Source organism: Drosophila navojoa, chromosome 4 (genome assembly GCF_054131105.1).
Source record: "Drosophila navojoa isolate 15081-1374.11 chromosome 4, UAZ_NAV_1.0, whole genome shotgun sequence".
NCBI classification, from domain to species: domain Eukaryota; kingdom Metazoa; phylum Arthropoda; class Insecta; order Diptera; family Drosophilidae; genus Drosophila; species Drosophila navojoa.
Window position 1 is genome coordinate 22,499,520 of NC_142892.1, and position 22,864 is coordinate 22,522,383.

The 22,864-nt window shown below is 38.0% G+C and overlaps 1 protein-coding gene across 21 annotated transcripts in view; it reads right to left on the reverse strand.

The window, feature by feature from the left end:
* Positions 1–19,102: 19,102 nt before the first annotated feature.
* Rbfox1 (RNA-binding Fox protein 1) overlaps positions 19,103–22,864 on the reverse strand; it is a 133,226-nt gene continuing 129,464 nt past the window's right edge. For 20 of the 21 annotated variants that reach the window (XM_089260072.1, XM_089260073.1, XM_089260071.1 and 17 more), the window contains 2 exons: positions 21,750–21,813; positions 19,103–21,612 (listed from right to left, as the gene is read on the reverse strand). In XM_089260072.1, the coding sequence (XP_089116198.1) occupies positions 21,568–21,612; positions 21,750–21,813 (109 nt within the window). In that variant the 3' untranslated portion in view covers positions 19,103–21,567. The remainder of the gene's footprint in view (positions 21,613–21,749; positions 21,814–22,864) is intronic. The other variant, XR_016196782.1, reaches the window with a different exon arrangement.

Consider the following 22,864-nt stretch of genomic DNA (forward strand, 5'->3'; position numbering starts at 1 on the left):
GTGCAGTGCAGTCGGGTCCCAAGATATTTTCATCAATTAAACTGATATTACGGCCGGGGTAGACAGCCACATGTCAATATGGAAAATAAGCTCACAGAAATGCATTAAACACGCAAATATCAGCCCAATCCTCCAGGGCGTTTCACGCAAATGAGTTCGAGAAGGCAACGGGATATGCAATCTACCGTTGGCCCAGAGCGAATCAGAGCTATCGCTGCAGCACGTAGCCGCTGCCACTGCAGCACAATGTAAATTTCACTCTGTGCGGCTAAGTAGCGCATAAAAATGAATGAAGGAAAGAAAGAATGAAAAAAAAAAAACACAACGAAAAACCAACTGAATGGCAAATAGCGCAAGGATCAAACAAATGTAAAATATATATGTAAAAAGAATTGCAGCGACCATTCGCAACTTTTGTTGATTTTTTGGGTTTGCCAGTCAGAATGTGACGTATCAATTTGCATAGCGCACCCGCTCAGTTCCTTCTTGCCATGCATACATCGGTATATATGTCCGTGTCTATCTCTATACATGTATAGCTCTTTTTGATCTCTCTGCTTTTTGTTAATTTAGCATAAGTGACGAGTGAGCGACTTCTGGCAAGCGCTTTGGGCAAAAAGTTCGATTTAGATTGATTAGAGCGTGAAAATTGTTGGCGTTTCGTTTTTTCACATTTCTCGAGAGCCATTTCCCATCCGCTCCCTCTACACATTTTTTATTCCACTCACACATTTTTTTTATCACTGCTCGTTTTTCATCCGCCACGGACGCTGTCAATGGCACATCGATTTTTATGAATATACGCGAACAGAAAACACGGTTCATTATTAAGGAATGAATATATGCTCCGTGGCAAAATATAGTTTTAATATATTATAATTATGATAGCGACAGCTCTGACATATATTGTTTAAATCGTTCATTCGAATGAAACAAATTTAATGCAAGTGTGTCAAGCAGGCTCGACACACCTGGCGTTTGATTATGAATTATGCATAATAGCTGACTTCTCTATGCGGCGGCAAATGTCAGCCAGAGATGTTTATGATATATATCATTTGCATAATGTATTAAATAGGGCACTTGCCCAATGCCAATTTAAAAAGCTCTTCATTATTGAATATCTAGCCGCGTTCACTAATGAGTTTTAGGCTATCAGTAAAACCGTTAGATGCATGTATGTTTATGTATGTATGTTTACCTGTTTCCGCAGAATGTTGCGTAATGGCCAGTGGCGGGCAAAGGCTGCTGCACGACCCGCGCGGCATCAATCATACGCTACGTAAACCGAAAGCCGAAATCCGAAACCCGCTAGTCGAAAGCCGCCATTTTAAGCTGCATATTTATTGCTAAGCAGAGGAGGCAACAGTGCGGGATTGCTGAGGGGCGCGGGGCTTACATGCAAAGTGCTGCAGCTGCGTGTGCAGTGAACGATAAGCGAGAAACAGAGCAGCTCCCAAGGGTTGCCAACGACGAGATATGCATGTTAAGTTGCGTAAAGCAAAGTTATGACCGGACAGGAGCAGCAGCAACAGCAGCAACAGCAACAGCAGTAGCAGCAGCTCCAATACCAGCAGCAGCAGCAGCGCTGTAGCTGTAACTGCGGTTAAGTCAACAAATTAAAACTTTTTTAATGCCACTGCTATGCCCGCTCATACACACGCAAAGTCCCAACGCTCATCTAACGCCGGGCAGGGGCAAAATGAGACGGGTTGGAAGGGCAGAACTTATGCACGAGTTATGTGCATAAAACTCGGAAAGGCAGTTGCAGCTGCAGCGGCAGCGGCAGTGGCAGCAAAAATAAAATATTATTTAATTAAAGTTTTGCACGTGGATTGTTTGTCTGCTGGCAGTCTGTCTCAGCCTGCAGGCCAGAATGTATAATTATTTTAATTCAATTTTCACCCAACTCTGTAATGCTAATTGAGTGCTAAAATTCAAATGCAGTGCAGAGAGTCATAGACAGAGATTGCGTTGGCATTAAAAGGGCCCATTTTTATTTATTTACGTATATTTTTGGATCATTTCGATAGCGTGTATTCATAATTAAGGCATATAAATAAGAGATTGTGGTTGGAGCGCGCTGCTCATTTGTTCAGCTGGAGAAGCTATCTTGGCGGGACCACGCCCACATCTCTCTGTGGGTATATAAATTGTTTATACGAGCTCTGTGGTCTGCTGCTAAAGGGGTGCATGCTCGGCTATATAAATTGCTTGTGAAATTGAATCTTTATGGCTCAGCTGGAATATTTTGGCAGATAGTCTATAAATTATGGCCACAAAGGGCATACACGCAAAAGTTATTCTCTGCCTGTGTGTGAGTGCATGTGTGTGGGTATTTTTCTCCTTTTTTGCTTTTATTTTTCGAAGGGAAAAACGGATTTGTTTCTGAGTGCCTGACAGGGCACTGTCTGTCTCTCCCATATGTTATCGCCACAGTGCTCTTCTTCCATTGTTGTAAATGATTATCTTGGGCCCATGGCGTTGAATTGTGCGTTGAAGCGCCACAGTTTTGGGCCTTATAGCTCTGTGGCTGCCAAATAGTTTCCAAATTAGTTTGCAAATGTTTTTGTTGCCTGCGCCCGCTTCGTCTTATGTCATGTGGCGTATACGTAATATTTCGAACAACACATTTTCGTTTGCCGCAGGATGAGTTTTCGGGGCGAGCATAAATGTCTATGGAACTGTTGGCTGTTCCAGCCCTTCAGATTTCTGTGGGCGAAACTGAGAAAAACTCAAATAGTTTTGCATGTAAAATATATCCAAATTGCAATTGAATTCGCTTTGCTTAACATGGGGCAAAACATAAATTTTGACCATCGCTTTGATTTGTTCCCAATGTATTCCACTCACGTTAATATAGATACCAGACAGGTGTGTGCTGTGGATTGAGGACTGTCGAACTGACTTGCGCAGAAAACGTACTTTTGAAAACAAAAGTATATATATAAAATATAAAATAATTGGAATTAAAAAAAATATATGTATATATATAAACATATATATATATTCTATTCAAATCACACTTTTCATACAATACATTTGTTTTAAATTGTTTTGAGAGAGAATCAAATACACAATTTCAGAATATGTACATATATCAATTTATTAGAGCTACGTTTTTTGCCTAATAAAACAATACCACAATTTCAGCTTGTGTACAAATTTGACTTGAAAATTTTATTCAGATCGCTTAGCAAAGGTCAAAAGATATACAACAATGAATTTCAAACCATGTGAAGCAAAGCAAAAAATAATAATAAAACTGCAGCATTGTGCACAGTCTGTGTATGTATACAATATGAGTATAATAGGAAGTTGGAGAGGTTGCCTGCTGAAGCTGCTGCTGTAAATTGGCTGTATATTAAATATCTCATAAGCACTCTCGAATTGCAGCAATACATACATATATGATGAATATTGCCAACACAGAATTTAAATGTTTTTTTATTGAAAGCTAATTGGGTTTATAGAGTTTCAAGTTATATGCAAGCACGATTTACCTGCCGATAGTACTTGGTAGTATATTAATATTATTAATTGATTAACAAGTTTACAAACTACTGACAAGCAAGTTTTGCTGTGAAAAGGAGCTTGCTCTTCTTAAATACGATTAAATTGTGATAGAATCTCGTTTCATATATAGGAAGCGCAGCAGAATGAATGAATCCAACACTCCTGCTTAAGACAGGGTATGTTTTAGTCGTTCATGCATACTTATAGCACTGCAGCTCGTTGTGATTAAATTATACAGAAGTAGAGTATAGGCTCATAATGCATAGATATGCAGCCAAGCCGCACAAACTACAATGTTTTCCTACTTTCCCATAGAGTGAGCCCTGTGAATAAAACATTCAAGACATTCTTTTCAGTGCATTTGCATGTGGAGTGATTCTGTTTTTGCCCTTTGAATATTGTCGGCATAATTGTTGCAAAAAACTTGCTCAGATGTAGATCTGCATATCTGGATAAATGTAGGCAAGAACAGTCTATCAGAGCCTATTAGACACTTGAGCAACTATATATTTATCGAATTTCAGGACCTCTAATAAAGTGACTCGTTTGTTGAGTGCTATTTGCTACACTCACTTTGCAGTATTCATCGTTCCCTCGGATCCCTCCAAGTGCAACTCGTGAGCCAATAAAACGAGTCTGGCGAGGGACCTCTTTGTCTTGGGGCTTTTGCTCGCTTACAGCTGAAAGTGTAATAAGTGAAATGTTTTTGCTAGAGCAACAGCAGCAAAAACAACAACAACAGCAACGTTGGTAACATCTGGGCAGAATTGACAGAGCTCACGCCCTCAAGTTTGTGGCTATTTTCATTGAAAAGTTTACGAAACGTTGCAAAATTGTTTGCGGCCATAAAACTGTGTGAACCAGTCCATCCAGGCCGAGGCCCAGTGCAAGGCCATAGCAAACGCAAAAGCAATGCCAGCCGACTCCTGTAAGGCCCCTCCTAAATTGTAAACTGAAGCGCACGCCAGGCAGTCTCACATCATGTCGACAGCCGACAGGACCCATGGGCATTTGGCAGCTCTTTAGCTCTTTGGCTCTGCTGCCTGCCCTTCGAGTTTATCTTTGGCTATCAAGTTATTAAGTTTATGTAATTGTTGTTACATTTTGTGCCACACTGCTCCTCAAATTGTGCGTTGTGTGCATTTGTATTTGATTTGGCATGCTTTGTGGCAGATTACGAAGGCGTTACTCCAGTGTCCGGCTGTAGCTGCCAGTCGCTCACGTCTGCCTAGTCTGCCATGTTCGATTCCAAGCGCAAAGTTTCTATACCCTGTTCACATTGCAAGTGCTTCACGGAGTTGAATTATATACTCAATGAACTTGAGATTATTCTCGATCTCTGCACATTCTTTACCTCAATCTCTGTAGTTGATAAATCACGGCTACTTACAGGATATCTGCACCTTCATCAACATTCGTTTGTTTGCGCTTTTTGTTTGTTTATTTCCGGATCACTTTGATTTAGACTCAGCTGTGCACAGACCTGCAAAATAATGTGTCAAAGTGTTGAGTCTCTGCCATTTCTTAGGCGACGCCAACGCCAATGCCAATGGCAGTTGGCATAGACACATCACTGGAGTTATGTTCATCAGGTGCAGCTTCAGTAAACTTTGCTCCTCCATTCACTCACATTTACATCGTCGCTTCACAATTTTCTCACATTGCCTTGACTTTGGCTTTGGGCTTGGCTTTGGCTTTGGCTTTGTCGATAGGCACGACGTCAGTTGATTAATGATGACAAAAGCGTATGCTCTGTGCCTCGTAGACGCAGCCTTAATCAACAAATGTGACATTGGTTAAGCCAAACGTAAGGCCAGACTCCATCCTCTATGAAAGGCACCAGCCATGCCATGGCACTCTTCATCAAGGACTCCGCGTTGCCTCGAGCGTAAAAAGTGGGCGCGGCTCTCGGTTGCTTTGATGTCCCTCACGTAATCGACCCGCCTCCTGTCGCACGGTACGCAGCATAAATACGCAATGCGACTTAAATTAACAGCGCATGAACTCTTTTTTTAAAGGAACACAATTTTTGACTTCAAGCGTATTCAAATTTAATAGACTTTTATAGAGGAAATAAACAAAAAAAAATCCAATAAACTTAATACCGTGAAGGACATCCCTTCAATTTCATGATAATAACATAACCAATTATCAAGTGAAGTCGGGCTGAAATTGAAGCCGCCTCCGTACGTGTTCAGCACGTCCTTGGATATTATGATCAATAAATTGCACTGATTATCAATCGAATTAAGGTCGGGCGATTACAACTACATTATAAAGCAGCTTATCATTATATCATTATATGTAGGATAAAACGAAAAGAAGCCCAAAAATCGAATGAGTTCCTCTAGATATCTGTAATAAAGTCATTTTCAAACTGACAAGAAAAAATGTTATTTTTATCATCAAAGGACGCAAAGTATGAAAAGTACATTTATGGCTACAAATTTTGTATTTCGTTTCTTTTTTAATTTTTGGATTTTTATGTTGAACCAAATCATTTTAGGGTCAGCCTTGAAAAGCTCTCTGGGGCCACCTAGTTTTTTTTGTGTTTGATGTCCTTGCCGTGTCCGATAGGCGTGTCAAATTTGTTGATAGAAATTGCAATCAATATGTAAAAATGAGTTTTACATTTCGTTTATTTAATTTCATTTTATGGCACTTTATGGCGCATAAGTCAAACGAGGCTATAAAACCCGTGTGGCTGCCTGCCTGCCTGCATGTCCTGCCGCCTGGCAGCCTTTTGCTCGTATTACGCATTCGCCGTGTTGAGCACGCAATAAAAATACCAATTGCAGTTTGTACGCCCACACAGTGAGAGGGTGTAGGGTGAAAGGCGGTGGCCGGATGAGAGAGAGGAGGGAAGAGGGTGAGGAGCAGACGGTTTGCTATTGTTTCGTAATGTAGCTGCATGCAAAATTTATTGTTGATTTTATTTTCAACGTCGTCCTTTTTACACAACACATTTTCCGCTTCCTTTTTATGCCTTTTTATGGGCATAAATTTACAAGCAGCTACCATGGGGCTCCGGCAACTGGCAACTGGGAACTGGAGCTGGGAGCCAGAGGCCCCTAGTGATGACCAGGTAGTATTGCCGTATTGCCAGCCTTGACCGCCGGCGAAATCAGCGACCAGCATAAATCGAGCACACGGCCAAGCTGAAAAGTTAAATAGCGAACAGCAACACACACATCGTATGTGTGTGTGTGTGTGTGCTGGGCTAATCCTGCCAAAGGCAAAGTAAAGACCTCAAGATGCTTGTCTCTGGCCACGTCCCAAACCCAATACCCAGCACTTCAACCTCCTTGTTTGCCTACCTCTGAGCTGTAAGCTGGGAGCTCTGAGCTATGAGCTCTGAGCACTGAGCTTGCGTGCTGTGCCGCCATTAGGACTACGTCGATGACTGCTGAGCACGTGGCAGTGGCACAAGGTAAAGGCAAATATCCTTATTCTTCGCAGCCGCCTTGAAACGAGCGTGAAAGTATTTGCAGCCTTTTCGGTGTAACACCATCCAATTAATAAGCTGACCCCCCGGTCCGCCCGCCCCTTCCCTTCCTTCGGCCTATTGATTTTCCCCAGCTGGCTGGGGTCACAGTTTTCGGGCGCATGCCCCACAATTAATTCATCTGGTGTGGCTCGGGCGTCGCGTGTAGCTCTGTCGCTTGGTAGCATTTCAAGTGCGGCTCCCCAGCTCCAGCTGCAGCACCCGCCCACAGACATACTCAATCACACACACACCTACACAAGCACATAATTTATTTCGCTCCATTGCGGCGCCCGTGTAATTGCAATATGTAATTGTCTGATTGGACGGGCTCACAAATCGCGATGGCTCGCACGAAGGTACTTGGGGCTGGGTGGACTCGCTTTATGAGGCGTTATAATGCGCTTATGTCGAGCCATAGCCAGAACGGAGTCGGCTAATGCAATTAGGCAGATAGCGCGTCCACGCATGTTAAATGCACCAGGATCAGGGGGAGGGGGCGCCGCAATGAATCTGTTTAAATCACTGCACTCGGGCGACGTGTGCGATGGGTGCTTATCTAATTGGAAAATCCAATTCAGCATTGTGCAATTTATAATTGAATGTGGTTTTCTTTGATGGATATCAATGTGCAAAATACTGGACAATGAAACTTAGACAATGCAAGAGCTATGTGCTTATCGCTCTCAAAGACGCTCTGGCTTATTTAATTCGCTTCACAATATAACTGGCATTTGTGGAATGCACAATTGTTTGCTTTGTTTATATCTGAAGCTAGGGTTTCATCATTTTAATTAAAGTTTTCAAATAAACATTTAATTGTGAAATATGAGCAGTCAAAGCTTAACTCGATGCAAACAGCTGCCAAAGTAGCAATTGCATTGAATACATTGAGACGGAAAAATCTGGCTATAACGGTTTTCCTTACAGGCAACAGGAGGCTCGACAGACTCTCTATAGTCTTTCATTTATATCTTTTTTTGCTGTTAACTGATTTAATGTTTTTGACTTAAACTTGTTTCAAGATTCAGATATAATATATAATAATATGTTTTTACCATACTCAATGCTTGTACATTCGCATAATTATTTTCTACAAACCGTTTAGGAAGGTGCTAAGCAATATGTTTGCCCATTAAATGAATCATGATTGCGTTTGAACTATGCTTGAATGTTAAATCGCGTTATGTCTCTCTAGCAGAGAAGTTGCTTCGAATTCACACTTGAGGATGTTGAGTGCCTTTATTCTCTTTGTATTTAGACTCAGAAGCCATTGAAAAAAATCGTAGAGTGATTTGAATATTAGCTCTTTGTAGGGCTCCCCTGTGCCTATGCTCCTACTACTCTCCTATTCGAGTCGTCTCGACTAGAGAGCTTTAAGTTCTTTTCATTCTTTTTTGACGGGCATGTTATTTGATTGTGAAGGTGAACATTTAATGTCACGTTTTTTGCTTTAAGAAATACATAACTGAATATATTTTAAAACCCAGATTAGGCAGGATTCAAGGGTGTCTGGATATGGAAGACCTCGACTAAATACAACCATCAGATTTAACATTCAATGCTCATCTTGATGCAAGCTGCTGCCAAAGTCGCAATTAGAGTTGTTTTTTTTTTCTCGGTAATCGCCGTTCATAGAGTTCGACAACTTGTTGGCCGTCGGGTGCTTGGCAGCCGTCTCCTGACTTGGGGCAGTCAACAAAAACTGTCACAATTATTTTAAATGACTCGAGATGCAAATTAAGAGTGCAATTATTGCACAGTGTGAGTGCCAATGCCAGTGCCAGGAATCGAGCCAGCAGCCAATCGGCTTTGGCAATTGTCCAAGTAGATTTGAGTAATTCGGGAGTGTTCCTATGTCATGCCAGGCAGCTCAACGCATTCGTGAATTACCTCTGAGCGGCCAACGGGCGCAGTGTCAACTGGGCACTGCGAATAAGCTCTGAGGCGACAACATCAAATCCAAAGCCGCTTAAAGTGTGTGTTAAGTGCCGTTGAGCTTATAATGAAACAGACACACACATTAGCATAGACACTCGAAGTTCGCTCAAACACATGCAGCACTCTCTGCTCACCTCTCTCACCTGCCTAACCTCACACCTCAGGCTCTTGTCCAGCTGCGGTTAGACGCATTCAGGCACACTTCCCACGCAACTGCCACGCCCACATCCGTTAGTTTATAGGCTGTGTGGGCGTACGTAAAGAGTGGTAAATCGCTAAAAGCCTCGACCACTGCCAGCAACCACAAAAACCACCGACAATGACAGACACCAGCGCAAACATGACATATATATACATACATACATATATATAAACCACACACATACACTCACCTACACCTACACCTACACCCACAAACATACAGAGCGAGATGCTAGGGTGCTTGGCTAAGCGCCCGGTAACCGCAGTGGGGACAACGCCTGAAGCCTTTTGTTGTTCCAGTTTAGCTGCTGCTTTTTTATGATTTATTCAGCAGCGGGAAATCGCACAGTTCCAGTGATTGATGTGCCCAGAGCTGTGGTCGGATCCTCTGGCCCCAGTTTCAACAGTATTTTGATAAGGCTGTCACTTGTAATTAGCGTAATTATTTGCCCATCTTCTGGCAGCCTCTGCATTGGATGCTGGCACCGTGAAAAGGAGCTCGGGTTAAGTGCCCAACCAGTTTAATCAAAAGCTACATCCGCCATCGCCTCCAGTGGCCAGCCATAAGTTAATGCTACAACAAAATGCTTCGTAACGCTGTTAGAGCTTCAAAGTTTTGACGCCTGATATGCGCATCCCGCCTGCCCCTGGGGGCTGTCAATGCCGACGTCGACATCGACATTGCCGTCGCTGATCACACAAATTGAATCGCATTTACAATTGAATTTTTGAAAAATGGTTGCTTGGCAGCATTGCATAATGCCCTGCACACACGGATACGGATACGGATACGGAGACGGAGCGAGGATGGGGGCACGGCCCAGTTTAAGTTATGGCATTCCTGTAAGGTCAGAGCCAGCAGCTGTGTCTGACGCGCCAGGCAGCAGAGCCACAGAGGCTTGGAAGCGAAGTCTTACACGTTGCGATTGACAGCTTAGGATATTCAAGGATTTTCTAACGCCTGCCACCCGAATGCAATGATGCGGATATTGCCGTAGGTCAAGGAATACTAATATATGTACGTACATCAAAATTGATTTTAAATTTCATTTGCAATGGGATCTGTATCAATCAGGAAGTCTAATTTATATTTACCTTTTACAATTATCCCACCGGAAGCTTGTTGTGTTTGAAGAGATTCGCTTGCCAAACAATTTCTAAACTTAAGGCCAATCAGCAGTGGCTAAGCATGACTTTTAAACCACATGTTGTCAATATTGCACTCTTCAAATGAAATTTCAACTCTCATAGACAGCGTGTCAAATGTTATATTCGTAGATAAATAAATGCCACAGCTGGAATTTAAATTGAAACTTATTTCACGTTGAGTATTTTGCAAACCACATCAAATTCTATGGGCACCGCTGAGCGAGTCGAGCATCGAGGGATTGTTTATTAATTTCTGCCCATTAGGAAAATTGATTCATGTATGTCTCTTTATTCAAGAGCCAAACCAAAATTGTTGAATGACAATCGGCAGCTGAGCTGCACAGACATTTTTGCGGCTCGACTGGCTGGGCATTCAATGAAAATCAACAATTCGCCGCAGCCAATGAAAAACCGATGCAAATTTGTTGATTGTCCAGTGTGCAGCCAAATATTTACACAATCGAACGAGATTTGGGACTGTCGTCTGTCGATGCATTTATTTCGAATTTAAAAAGCTCAAAGCAACAGCAACAAGCAATAGACGAGCTGCAATTTCTGTGAAGGTGCCAGACGGCAAAGCAAATAGAAATGAAAGCATGCAAATATATGCATACAGATCCAAATGCATGTGTATGTATCACCAGTGCGCCAGAACCAGACTTGAATTGATGCTCGAGTCGGTTTGTGCCAATGAAGCACATTGAATATTCGCTGTGAATTATTCTTACGCATCCTTCTGCTGCCATAGCTCAAAATAATATTCATCCTAATTATAATGTTTAATAGTATTAACTGTCGACGCTATTTAGTTTAATGGGTTATAGCTGCAAACTGAATCAACATACCCTTAATTATCGAAGTGAAATGGTTGGTGGCCTCGTGGATGTTAGACAAGTTAGTTTTTGGGTATCATTAGCTAGAAATTTAGCAAGTATAATTAAATGTAAATTATAAAACATATGTGTGTACTGACGATGAAAGACCGATTATATAGAGCATATTATATCCAGGGTTGTCTATATTCGATGCACCCATCTGGTAGTCGCATATTATTTGAGGGTATTTTATTCAAAACGGATATCCACAACTTCAACCATATCACAACAAATTTTTGATATTTTTTATTTGAAAACAACAAATAAAATAAAATAAAATAAAAATAAAATGTATAAAATAAATAATATATAATATATAGTTTATATAGTATAAGGGTACTTTAACATATTGCATATAGTTTATGATATAATAATATGTTTGTACTTTTTGCCAATATACCCACCCGTTCCTATTTACAGTGGCAGAGTATAAGTCTCAAGGAGCTGCGATGCAGCATTGCAGATTATGAAGTAGCAGGCTCTGCTCTGTTATATGTAAAGTCAAGAACCTATCGTAAGCGAGCGTGCAAATTATTATTCGCAATGAATTTAAATAGACCCAAATATAAACATGATATGATAGCACTGTAAATGATTTAGTTAGTTAAAATACAGAATAAAAAGCTAGTTAGCTGGTTGTAAGTCCGATAACATAGCTCGAGTGCTTCTAGTTCTACTTTTGATTAGATTTCGTTGGGCAACAGCTATTTTCTGGTATTGAGCGATGCTGTTCTGTTGCATGCAGTAATTGGAGCACAACTTACAAAGTGAAAGCGAAAATGCAAAGCCAAAAACCCTGAGCGATTTTCCCCCCACTTTTAATTAAAAGCGCAATTTGGGCAAAGGAGAACAACGAACGCAAAGTGCATGCACAGCAAAGACGCACAATCCTCTGTAGAATTCGATTAATTAGACATTTGGCCAATTGTTGAGCTCGTTGTTGTTGCTGTCGTTGTTGTTGCTGTCGTTGTTATTGTAGTCAATGCTCACAAAGCTGCAAGGCTTAAACGATGTCGATGCGAAAAATTACATAAGCTTTAAAATTCATTTAATTGAAATGCGCGTGACAATTACTCTCTTAATAACAGAGAAATCTCTACCTCACTCTGCGCGAGTGTGTGTGTGTGTGTGTCTGATTGCATCTGTGTGTGTAAGTTTCGGGTTGGGAATTTTTATTGCGCTGCAACAGCAATTAACAGACAAATACGAGCAACAATAAATAGCGGCAAGCGATGCGGCGCTTGCAGCTGTTTCGATTTTTATGCTCAGCGCTTGCCACTGAATTATTGGTGGTTCATCTTCCTTGTTGCATGTTGCATGCTGAATGTTGCATGTGGTGTTTCTTTTGTGCTGGCAGAGCGTAACGCAGCTGGCGGCATTAATCCAGCGCTCACACACACTGACCCAGAGAGAGAGATAGCTGAGGAGGACGCTGGCATGCACTGGATGCGACTCGTAAAGCAACCAACAACACCGCATTGCCTGGTTTCCGGTGGCTGTTGCTGATCTGAAGCTCCAATGCCGATGCCAAACCCAGCTCCAATCACAGCCCTAACTGCTGTTTCGTTTGCTCGATACATTTTTGTTGTGATTTGCGTGGCACGGCCTGTCCTGCGTGGCCAGTGGCCACGGACTGTCCGGGTGCCTACATATACATATACATATACGCAGATTTGTATATCTGTGCGCACGAGGGAAGTTTTTTGACCCCATCCGCACTTTCATTTCAACCGTAGCCTGAATTGCCTTTTGGGGTCAGCCGTGGGGGGCATACGCACTCTCTGATTGCATCAACTCGGAAAAATGTAATTAGTTTTTGCATTGCGGTTAGCAACGCTCATGTGAAACCATTTTTTTCCGAATAGAGCCTTTTGGGGAATGAACCAGTTGATTGCTAGATACATTTTTGAAACATATATAAAACATTTGCTGTAATGTTTTCAAGACTTTTCTGAATTATGCAGAATTATTGAACGACTTAATTAACGACTTTAATGAAAGAACAAAAAATTAATACATTGAGTTAAAAACATATTCAGCTCATTTTACTTATTGTTCGCACCTTATCCTTCAAATATTAATATATTATCTTCAATTAAAATACATTATATTTCACTTATAATATGTAACAGTTAACAGGAACAGCAACATTTTCATAGTCATTCACAAAAGATACACGAGTATATAGGTTTTGTGCGTTCTCCGCCTTGCTGCCTGTATGAAGTACCTTTTTGCAACGCTACTGATGCATTGATGAAAAATATATGGCAGGATATATTTACTTCTATTAAAGCTTGAAGCTTATTTAGATAGTTGACTTACTGGTAAACTCCTCTATTGATGAACCAACAACATTATTTCCCTCCTTTGGGAGCGTCGTATATCGAAAAATATCTTAAAAAAAAACCCCGATTTTATAATTTTTGTTATGTTTATGCTCCATAAAATATAGTATAGGGGCTGTTGTTGCGGCAGTTGGGGCTAAAATTTGAAATATTGCTATATACTAACTATTTTGAGAAGTACCATTGAAAAAACTCTTAATATAATGTTTACGAACATTTTGTACCTTACTTATCGTTTCTGATAGCATGAAATTTCATCAAAATAGCTTAAGAAGTTCTGCAAGTACTGAGTGAAATAAAATAAAATGAGCAGTAGGGTGCAAAATTTAGGTTAACAGTATATTAGCAGTACACCGCTACCGCACTCACAGCAGCATTATGTTAAAACAACTGTTAGTATATAGTATAATAACTGTGAAATGTAAACAAATTTTAAAAAATCTGGGCTTTAACAAAATCATGTTAGCACGCTGCTACGTAACAGGGCATTTAAGCTCTATTTCGCACCCTAGTTCTCATTTCTGTGCTCCAATTACTTCAGCAAAATAGCTGTGCAAGTTTTGGAAATACTGGGCGCACAGAAATGAGTATTACCATGAAATATGCTGGCTAACAGAATATTAGTTGATTTCGTAACACCTCGCGACTTCTCAATTCTGTTCGCCAGAGAGATTAAAGGAAATGTGGTTGCTTATAAGCATACACATTTTTAGCCATTTGTAAGAGAGTTACGCACATTTAAAGACATTTCGGTATGCTAGAACTACATTAATGGTATGCTGTGATATTTTCATAGTCATTCATCAAAGTTAAATGAGTGTATTGGTTTTGTGCAATGTCCGTCGTGCGTCTGTCCGTCCGTTTCATTTAATTTTTATACCCTGAACCCATTGAAAATGGGAAATCAGGGTATAATGGTTTTGTTAAAAGTATGTAACAGGCAGAAGGAGGCGTGGCAGACCCCACAAAGTATATATATTCTTGATCGGGGCGACAAGCTGAGTCGATTTGGCCCTGTCCGTCTGTCTGTCCGTCCGTCCGTATGTATGAACGCGTCGATTTCAGAAGATATATGAGCTAGAGACTTCAACTTTTTTTTAAAATGTCCGTATATATCACGCGCATATCGAGTTTATCACTAAAAAACGATAACTCATTCCGATACTTTTTTATCGATAAAAAACCTTATCGACGATCACTTAAAGAATTATATCTCCTACATCTTTCAAGCTAGAGTCTCCAAATTTAAAATGTATATAAAGATGTATTTTATACAATTTCGGTTTTTGTTAAAATTTACCCCCCACCCCTAAATCCACCCCCTCACCCTCATCTTTGTAAAAGTCGTATATCAAATACTAGAGACTTGTGATTCGGTATACACATACATTTTAACATTATGATTACGTTCTGAAAGTACGTACGATCGTACGTCTAGAAATTAAATTATTCAACAAATAAGTTTTCATTATATTGCCAACACTGCAGCGCAACCCAAGCGCAATCGCCTGTATATGTGAGTGTGTGTATATGCGTTTGTTTGTTTGTATGCGTGTGTGTGTGTGTGCGTGTGTGTGTGTGTGCGTGTGTGTTTGCTAATTATTATTGAAATATCAGTTGCTTGTAGGGTTCAGGGGATCTCGTAGTCGAGCTGTCTCGACTAGAGCTTTCTTTCTTGTTTGTGTTGCTGTTGTCCTTAACAACTTGGTCCACTTTATTATGGGGCGACCTATTTGCAAAGCACTAACATTTAAGTAGCTTTATATCAACATGCTCCAAATTGAACGGCTGTTCTCAGTAGCCGGTAATCAGAAAGCGAAAGAGCCAATTTAATGGTTGCCATGTGGAGGCTTCGTGTGACCCAAAGCCGATGCTAAAATTATCGCAGCTTCGCGTCGTGTGCGGAGCTGTCAAATAATTAATTAGAAAATAATTGCACGTAATAATTCATGAGGGCCGGAGGACATTCAAATACACAAGCAGACGTAAATAGATAGGGCGATAGACGCATATATCTCGAGGCAGGCGACGTAAAAAGAAAGCTTAAAAGGAACGGCCAGAATACAAACTTTGATTTTCCTTCTTTTTTCTCTATTGACTCAATGGGAAGTGAAACAGTGGATGGACGTGCGTGTGAGTGTGTGAGTATATCTGTTTGGGTGTGCGCATCTGTAATGGCCAATTCCAAGCACTCATTCTGTATGCATTTGATTGGATGGATGGCCCATACCTCGCCGGCTGTCATGTTGTCATGCAGAACTCAAATTAATCATTGCTATGCAGCATAATTTATTATGTCACACTGCGGGCCACAGCCGCGAGGTCAGAGGGCACAAACTGAACTAACCGCGCGCAACTAGGAGCTGGGCCATAGGCGTTAACTTCCTGTGGTCGGCCAGTTTGTCATGGCCCATTTAAAACAGCGGATGTCTGGCTGTTTGAGTGCATGTGCGTGTGGGTTGATGTTGGTGTGGTGGGCCGTGGCTCGCATACTCTTGAATCAAATGCGAGGCTCTGAATAATTAGAGGCCCATTGCGAACTCGCCGCGCGGCCCACTTGATCTAATCGGGTTAATAGCCTTTGCATGTCGCGCACTCTGTGCTCGGGAGGTGTTAAATGTTTGTAATGACCGCACATCAACTTTAATAGGCATGAATTGAAATGGAATGAAGAAAAATTGCCACAGCAAATGTTGACTGATCAGCTTTTGTTGTGCGTGTGTAGGCAAGTGTGTGCATGCGCCCATGTGTAGCTGTCAAACATCAAAAGGTTTCCGTTTTGCAAACACACAAAGATTTGCATAATTATACTCCTTCAAAATGTTGATGAAGTGCTTGGCGTTTTGTTCTTTTACCAAGTTACAAAAGTAACAAAACAAAAGTGTATTGTTCTTGTTTTCATGCAATTACTACATTTTGTTGGTCGTCTCTTAGCTATTAAGCTAGAGATTTTAATTTTAATATGTGCATACATATGTATACTTCAGGTTAAGTGTAGGAGTATGCGCATGTGAGGTTTCTTCCTTTTAATGTAACCAAAAGAGCAAAAGTACTGAACAATTAGACAAGACAAAGTATATTAAGATATTGCACCAATGTTGATATTGAACCAGGATGGAAAAATATAAGATTTTGTGTAAATAAAAAAAAAAAACGATGATGAACTCCATTCTACACATTAACACCATGATCTGAAATATAGGCTGAGTTAATAGAGGTATTAGTGCGATTAATTACACTTTAGATATATTTATATATCTGGTTACAAATATATATCACAATACTTTTTATACCCTGAACCCATTGAAAATGGGAAATCAGGGTATAATGTTTTTGTGAAAAAGTATGTAACAGGCAGAAGGAATCATCGCAGACCCCATAAAGTATATATATTCTTGATCAGCACGACGAGCTGAGTCGATATAGCCCTGTCCGTCTGTCCGTATGAGCGCCGAGATCTCAGAAGATATAAGAGCTGGAGAGCTGAAATTTTGTGTGCATATTCGTGTATACCATACGCAGTGCGAGTTTGCTTTCTTTTTTCCAAAAACTCATCCGATAACTTTTTTATCGAGAATAATCGAAAACTTGATTTTGTTTTTTGAGCCTCATCGGAGTACTATTAGACGTGGAGACTTCAGATTTACTGTGTATATACATACATTAATACAAACATTTTGTAATCAACAGATTTTGGATACCCCGCCCCCTTCGTCCACAATTTGTAAAAAACGTATTTCAAGTACTAGAGACTTGTGCTTTGGAATGTACACACATTTTGACCATGTAATTACGCCCTGAAAATTTCATTAAGATCGTATGTTTACAAAAGAAGTTATTCACCAAGTAAATTTTCATACTATTGCACACACTGCAGCGCAGCCCAAGCGCAGTCGCTGCCTGCTGCGCAGTTAGCAGAGCGCGGGCGCTTGAGGGTGGATGCATGTGTATGTATGTGCGTGCATAAAAGTAGTGCAGAATGATAAGAATATCAGCTTGGAGGGTTCAGGGTATCTCCTAGTCAAGCAGTCTCGACTAGAGTCTTATAATTTCCCTTTAAATATTTCCCAATTGAGCTGATATTATTTACTAAATTTTAAATATTTACTTTAAATTTTACTAAAGTTTTTAGTGCCGATGCAGTTTTCCCAGTAATTATTTACGATACCTCATAAATAATAAATTTGAAACAAGGCTTTGGGCTTTCTTATATAGAAACATTCAGAGGTCATATTCTTGACTTTGTTAATATTGTACATCCAGAATTATAGCTGTTCATTAGTTAGTTTCTCTCAGTCGAGGCTAAAAAAATACTTCCGTTCGTCGACACTTTTTCTTACCTGTAACTCCAAATCTTTTTCAATCGTGCTCCATCCGTAAATAACAAATGCAAGTTAAGGTTGTATTTTATATTTTTAAAATTTATTTTTATTGCATTTTTTCTTTTTTTCTTTCGTTTGTATGAATCTCAAATATTCTGTTTGTTTTGTGTTACTCTCCGCTATTTTATTTGCCATGCGCATATATTATTACATTTTCTGCACGTTTTTAAAGGTTTCCCATTTTTATATTAATTTTTATGCTTGTTTACAATTTGTCACAACCTTACAAATTGAAAATTGATATAAACCAATATATAGTTTTTGCTCAATTAAATTTGTCTCTTGTTTATAGCCATTTATGAATGCATTGGATTGTATCTGTGTGCGTGTATATAAACAAAAGTTAAGGGCGTCAAGAGGGGTGGAGAGGGGACGGGTCCACAAGTGTCGAGAATGTTTCGTCTTCTGGGAGATGGAGAGAAGCTGCTGTGTGTGTGTGAGAAATTGTTGCGGGAGTCCGCTAATATAATACTATTCGTCTCGTCTGTTGTGTTATCAATTTTGTTTGTAAGGAAGCGCCCAGGGACGCTTAACTTCTAGCTCTCGTCTCTATACACAATGCTAAGTTTTAAAAATATTTTTCTTCATCGTTTAAAGGTTGAAATGTCTGTCTAATCAATTAATCAATCATTCGTCTTGGGGAGGGGAATTTCTGCTCACAAGTTTTCAATTTATATATATATAATTTTTGTTTTGTTTTTTATTTATTTTAATTTTTTGTTGCTTTTTGCATTTGTTTGCTTTGTCCATTCATAAAAACAAATGGTACAACTTACAATTTGGCACATCTTTAAAGATAAGTGTTTTATTTTCATATAATATATATTCATATATATAATTCATATTTATAATTTATATAACGCCTATGCGTATGCTCTATGTGAAAGTGAACAAAAGCGGCGCGGGCTTATGGTTAGACTACACAGATTAAAGATTACAGCTTTAAGATTCGTAATTCTCATTCTTGTTCTTGTACTGGGTGTTTATAATTGGGCGTGTATCAGGGCGGGCGCACAGAAATTATCGAAAGTATTAAATAAAAATTAAAATATAAAGTTTAAAAATAGGTATGTAGTATATATATATATATATATATATTATTATATATTTATAGCTGCAGTGTTTGATTGAATTGCGTTTGCATTTTACATATTTATACTTAGGTTGATTTTAGTTCATACCTTTGCTTAAGACTGTGTTTTCTTTATCTTTTTGTTTGTTTTAAAAAATTGCGGTGGAAGTTGAGTTTATAAATTTTTTGTATTCTATTATGTTAGAGTTTTAATAACTACTTGGTTTATTTCGCCTTGTATACCAAACCCAAAAGTATTTCAGTTTCCTGTGTGTGTGTTGCCAAAAATTGTGATATACTAGGTTTGTTAATATATGTATTTATTTCTGTGCTATTTTAAAAGATTTGTTATAGTTTTTGTTGCTTTGTTTTTTATTGTTTTTGTTTTTGTTTTTTTTTTTTAATTTTATTTGCTTTTGTTTATTCTTTAATTTAATTAAGAGTCTATTCACTTGAAAGCTACATTTAATTTGGCAATTGTTGGGTTTGAATTGATTTGTTTCCTTTATTAGTATTTAATTTTTATTTCTTTTTTCAGTGTATTTGTCGTCAGCCTAATAACTAAATCTAACTAAAAATCATATTTAAATATAAACTTTGGCTTGAAAAATGTCAACGTAATTATAATTCAAATGTTAATTTTGCTTTCTTTTGCAATTGTCTTGCAATTATATTAAAAGAAACATTTAAAATCCCAATAAGACATAAATTGCTTCGAGTTGCTCTTGTGTGTGTGTTTGTGCGTGTGTCTAAGTGTGAGTATAAGAGAATTCATAGTAATTATGTACAATCTCAAAATGTAAATATATAATTAGCAAATAGAAGATGAACAGCAAGTGTTGGACCTTTTTTTAAGTTAAAAGAATAAATTTGAGTGAGAAATTGCACATACACACAAAAACGAATTTACGATATATTAAACTTTTTGTCAGTTTTTCGGTTTTCTATCTTTGTTTTTTCATATATAAACAACGAGTATAAGTCTTAGGACAGTAGCTGCCTAAAGATCGAAATAGAGAACGAGGTCATATTACTTATTGAGCATTTATTTTTGTTTTTCATTTGTTATTTCTATGGATTGGTTTCTTCCAACATACATTTTAAATACACAACTGCATAAGTTAATTGTGTGCATTAGACTTGATAGAGTGTGTGTAAAATAAATTCTTAGCTTGCTTAGGGAAGTTTTGTGGTCTATACCAAAAAATTAACAACACTGAAACGATGTGAAGTTATGTAATAATATATATATATATCAATTTTGCTTTTCTTTTCTTTCTTTAAATTTAAATATTTTTGTTTGTTTGCTTTTTGGTTTTTACACAACACACAAAGAAAGTGCTACATAGTAAGAGCTAATAATGTACTTTATTTTAATGCTTACTACGCAATTTCACGTTTTTATCTCTGTCACTGGAAGCTTGAATTTAAAAACTATTCTGCATTAATATTTTTATTATTATTACTCACAATATATATATATAATTGTTTGTTTTTTTTTTCCCTTCTATTAAAGGGTTTTTTTTTTTTTTTTTTTTTTTTTTTTTTTTTTTGTTGCTGCTACGGCCGCATTAAAGTAATTATTATTGTATGTTCCAAGGATATGTCTACGTGTTGATCTTTTGCATTTACCTATGCACTACGAGTTGAGCAATATCATTTTCATTTTCATAGAGTTGACTTTCCGTTTTAGCTGCCGAATAAAACTTTCTAGGAACAATATGGAGCAAAGCAGATTAAAACATGTTAAAAATAAAAATAATAACTTTGTTGACAATAATAAAATGAGTATTCTTTGGAGACTTACTAACGTATAGAGAGATTAGGGTAAACAATTATAAGGTGTTGGCTGTTTCTTAATTTTCATTGTTAATTTCAAATAATTATCTGGCTCTGGTTTACTATAAACTACAATGGTATATATGTAACGAATACGAGAACAGAAATCATGAAATTGGTATATATTTAAATATATATATGTGTACAGCTAACTTAATGAACCAAACTAAAAAGTAAAACTTGATCTGGGTATCTTGTCAATTTTCGAGTTTGCAGCCTGAAAATACATTCGAATTGCTCATTTTTGATATACAATTACAATATCTATTGGTATAATCATAATATATCCAGTAGGTATATAATTTTTAAATATAAATTCTGCCGCACAAAATTTCAGCTTTTGTTTTTAGTAAAAATCTACGCGTGAAGCACGTTTGTTTTTTCTCGCAAATTAATTGCCATTTAAATATTTTGTGTATACTGCATTTCATTATTTATGCTTTTTATGGACGACATTGATTTGTATTTGTTTAAAAAATTGTTTCTTTTTTTGTTTATATTACTCTTGCCTAATGAGCCGCCAGCATGCGGCAGCTTTTAGCTTTGATTTTCAACTCTCCATTTTTTGTTGTTTTTGAGTGGGTTCTGCGTTCCGTCGATCATCTTTGAGCATCTGTATTTGCGCGTCTGGATCTATGTATATAGATTGAACTGCTACATACTGCACTGTAGGAGGAGGAGTAATTACGTCTAATTCTTGTTCATACATTGAGCATTTTCGAGAGTAGATCAATTGCGTTTTTTGGCTGACTTCTGAAGCTTTTTAATATGGCGTGAAGCGATTGTAGCCACCGCGATACATGGTTGCCTGATTGAAATTGGATATGGGATTGACAAATGGAGATAATAAGTCATTAAATTTATTTTAAGTACATTTCGTATTAACTCAAGTAGTTTAATATTAATACAGGCATTAATTTCAAAGCGAATAAAAAACCAACTTACCCCATAGCCGGGCACGGGTCCGATGCCATGTCCCAGATAAGGATCCGCATATTCGCGCGCGTAACTAGAAATATTTCGTTTGCGACTTATTAATTAATTTTTCAACGATAGTTAGTTGCTATAAATATGATTTGGGGGCTTGATGAACTCCACTTGGGTTAGTTGTGTTTAGCTTTTGTGTGTTGCAATAATAATTTTTTTTTTTTTTTTTTCATTAGTGGCTCTTTTGATTTTTCCTTAGATGTGTATTCTTCAGTATTCTCCTTCTTCTTCTTCTTCTTTTCTCTCTCCAGCTTCTTCTTATCAGTTAGTATTAGTAAAAGTTGTTTAGTTTTGATAGTGTTTTGCAAAAATGTTCGATTGTTAGTTGAAACTCTTCAATTTTCGGTTTTAGATTTTTGCTACTCTTGAGAATGTTTATTATGTTTTGCGAATTAAACAAAAAAGAATCAAATCAAATAAATTAGTAATGTGTACATAAAGAGATATTACAATAGAACAATAAAATAATCAATCAATAAACTACGAAATAAAATAGATAACAAATAATAAGAGTTGTGATAATTTAATAATATACAATCAATATAAAATAGAGTATTTCGAAGTCCGAAAATCTGGTTTTAATATAATAATTAAAAAATAACATATATATAACATGACTGCTTTAGAGATATTCATATATTGGAATGCAGAGACGGATAGACGGATATAAAGAAATAGAGATATTCAAAAGAAAGAATATAGAGACGAATAGATGAAAATGTATATATAGACAATGTTTGCTGGACCAATGATACGGTAATATGATATATAAACTAAATATATATATTTTATTTATTGAATACATATATGGTAAAATATATAACAATGAACTAAATGTGGAAAAACTAAAATAAATTTGTAGTATAAATCAAATTTTCCTTTATATCAAGTAAACTTTCTAGTAGTCGAACATTCCATCTCTTACCTAGTCTTACTTCAGTTTTAGTTGGATTACTTTAGGTGATTTTGGATTTAAGTTGTGTTACGATTATTATTAAATTTAGTCAAGTCTTTCGTGGAGCATTTGTGTGCGATGAGTGTGATGGAGCTCAACTGTGCGAGCGTGGGACATG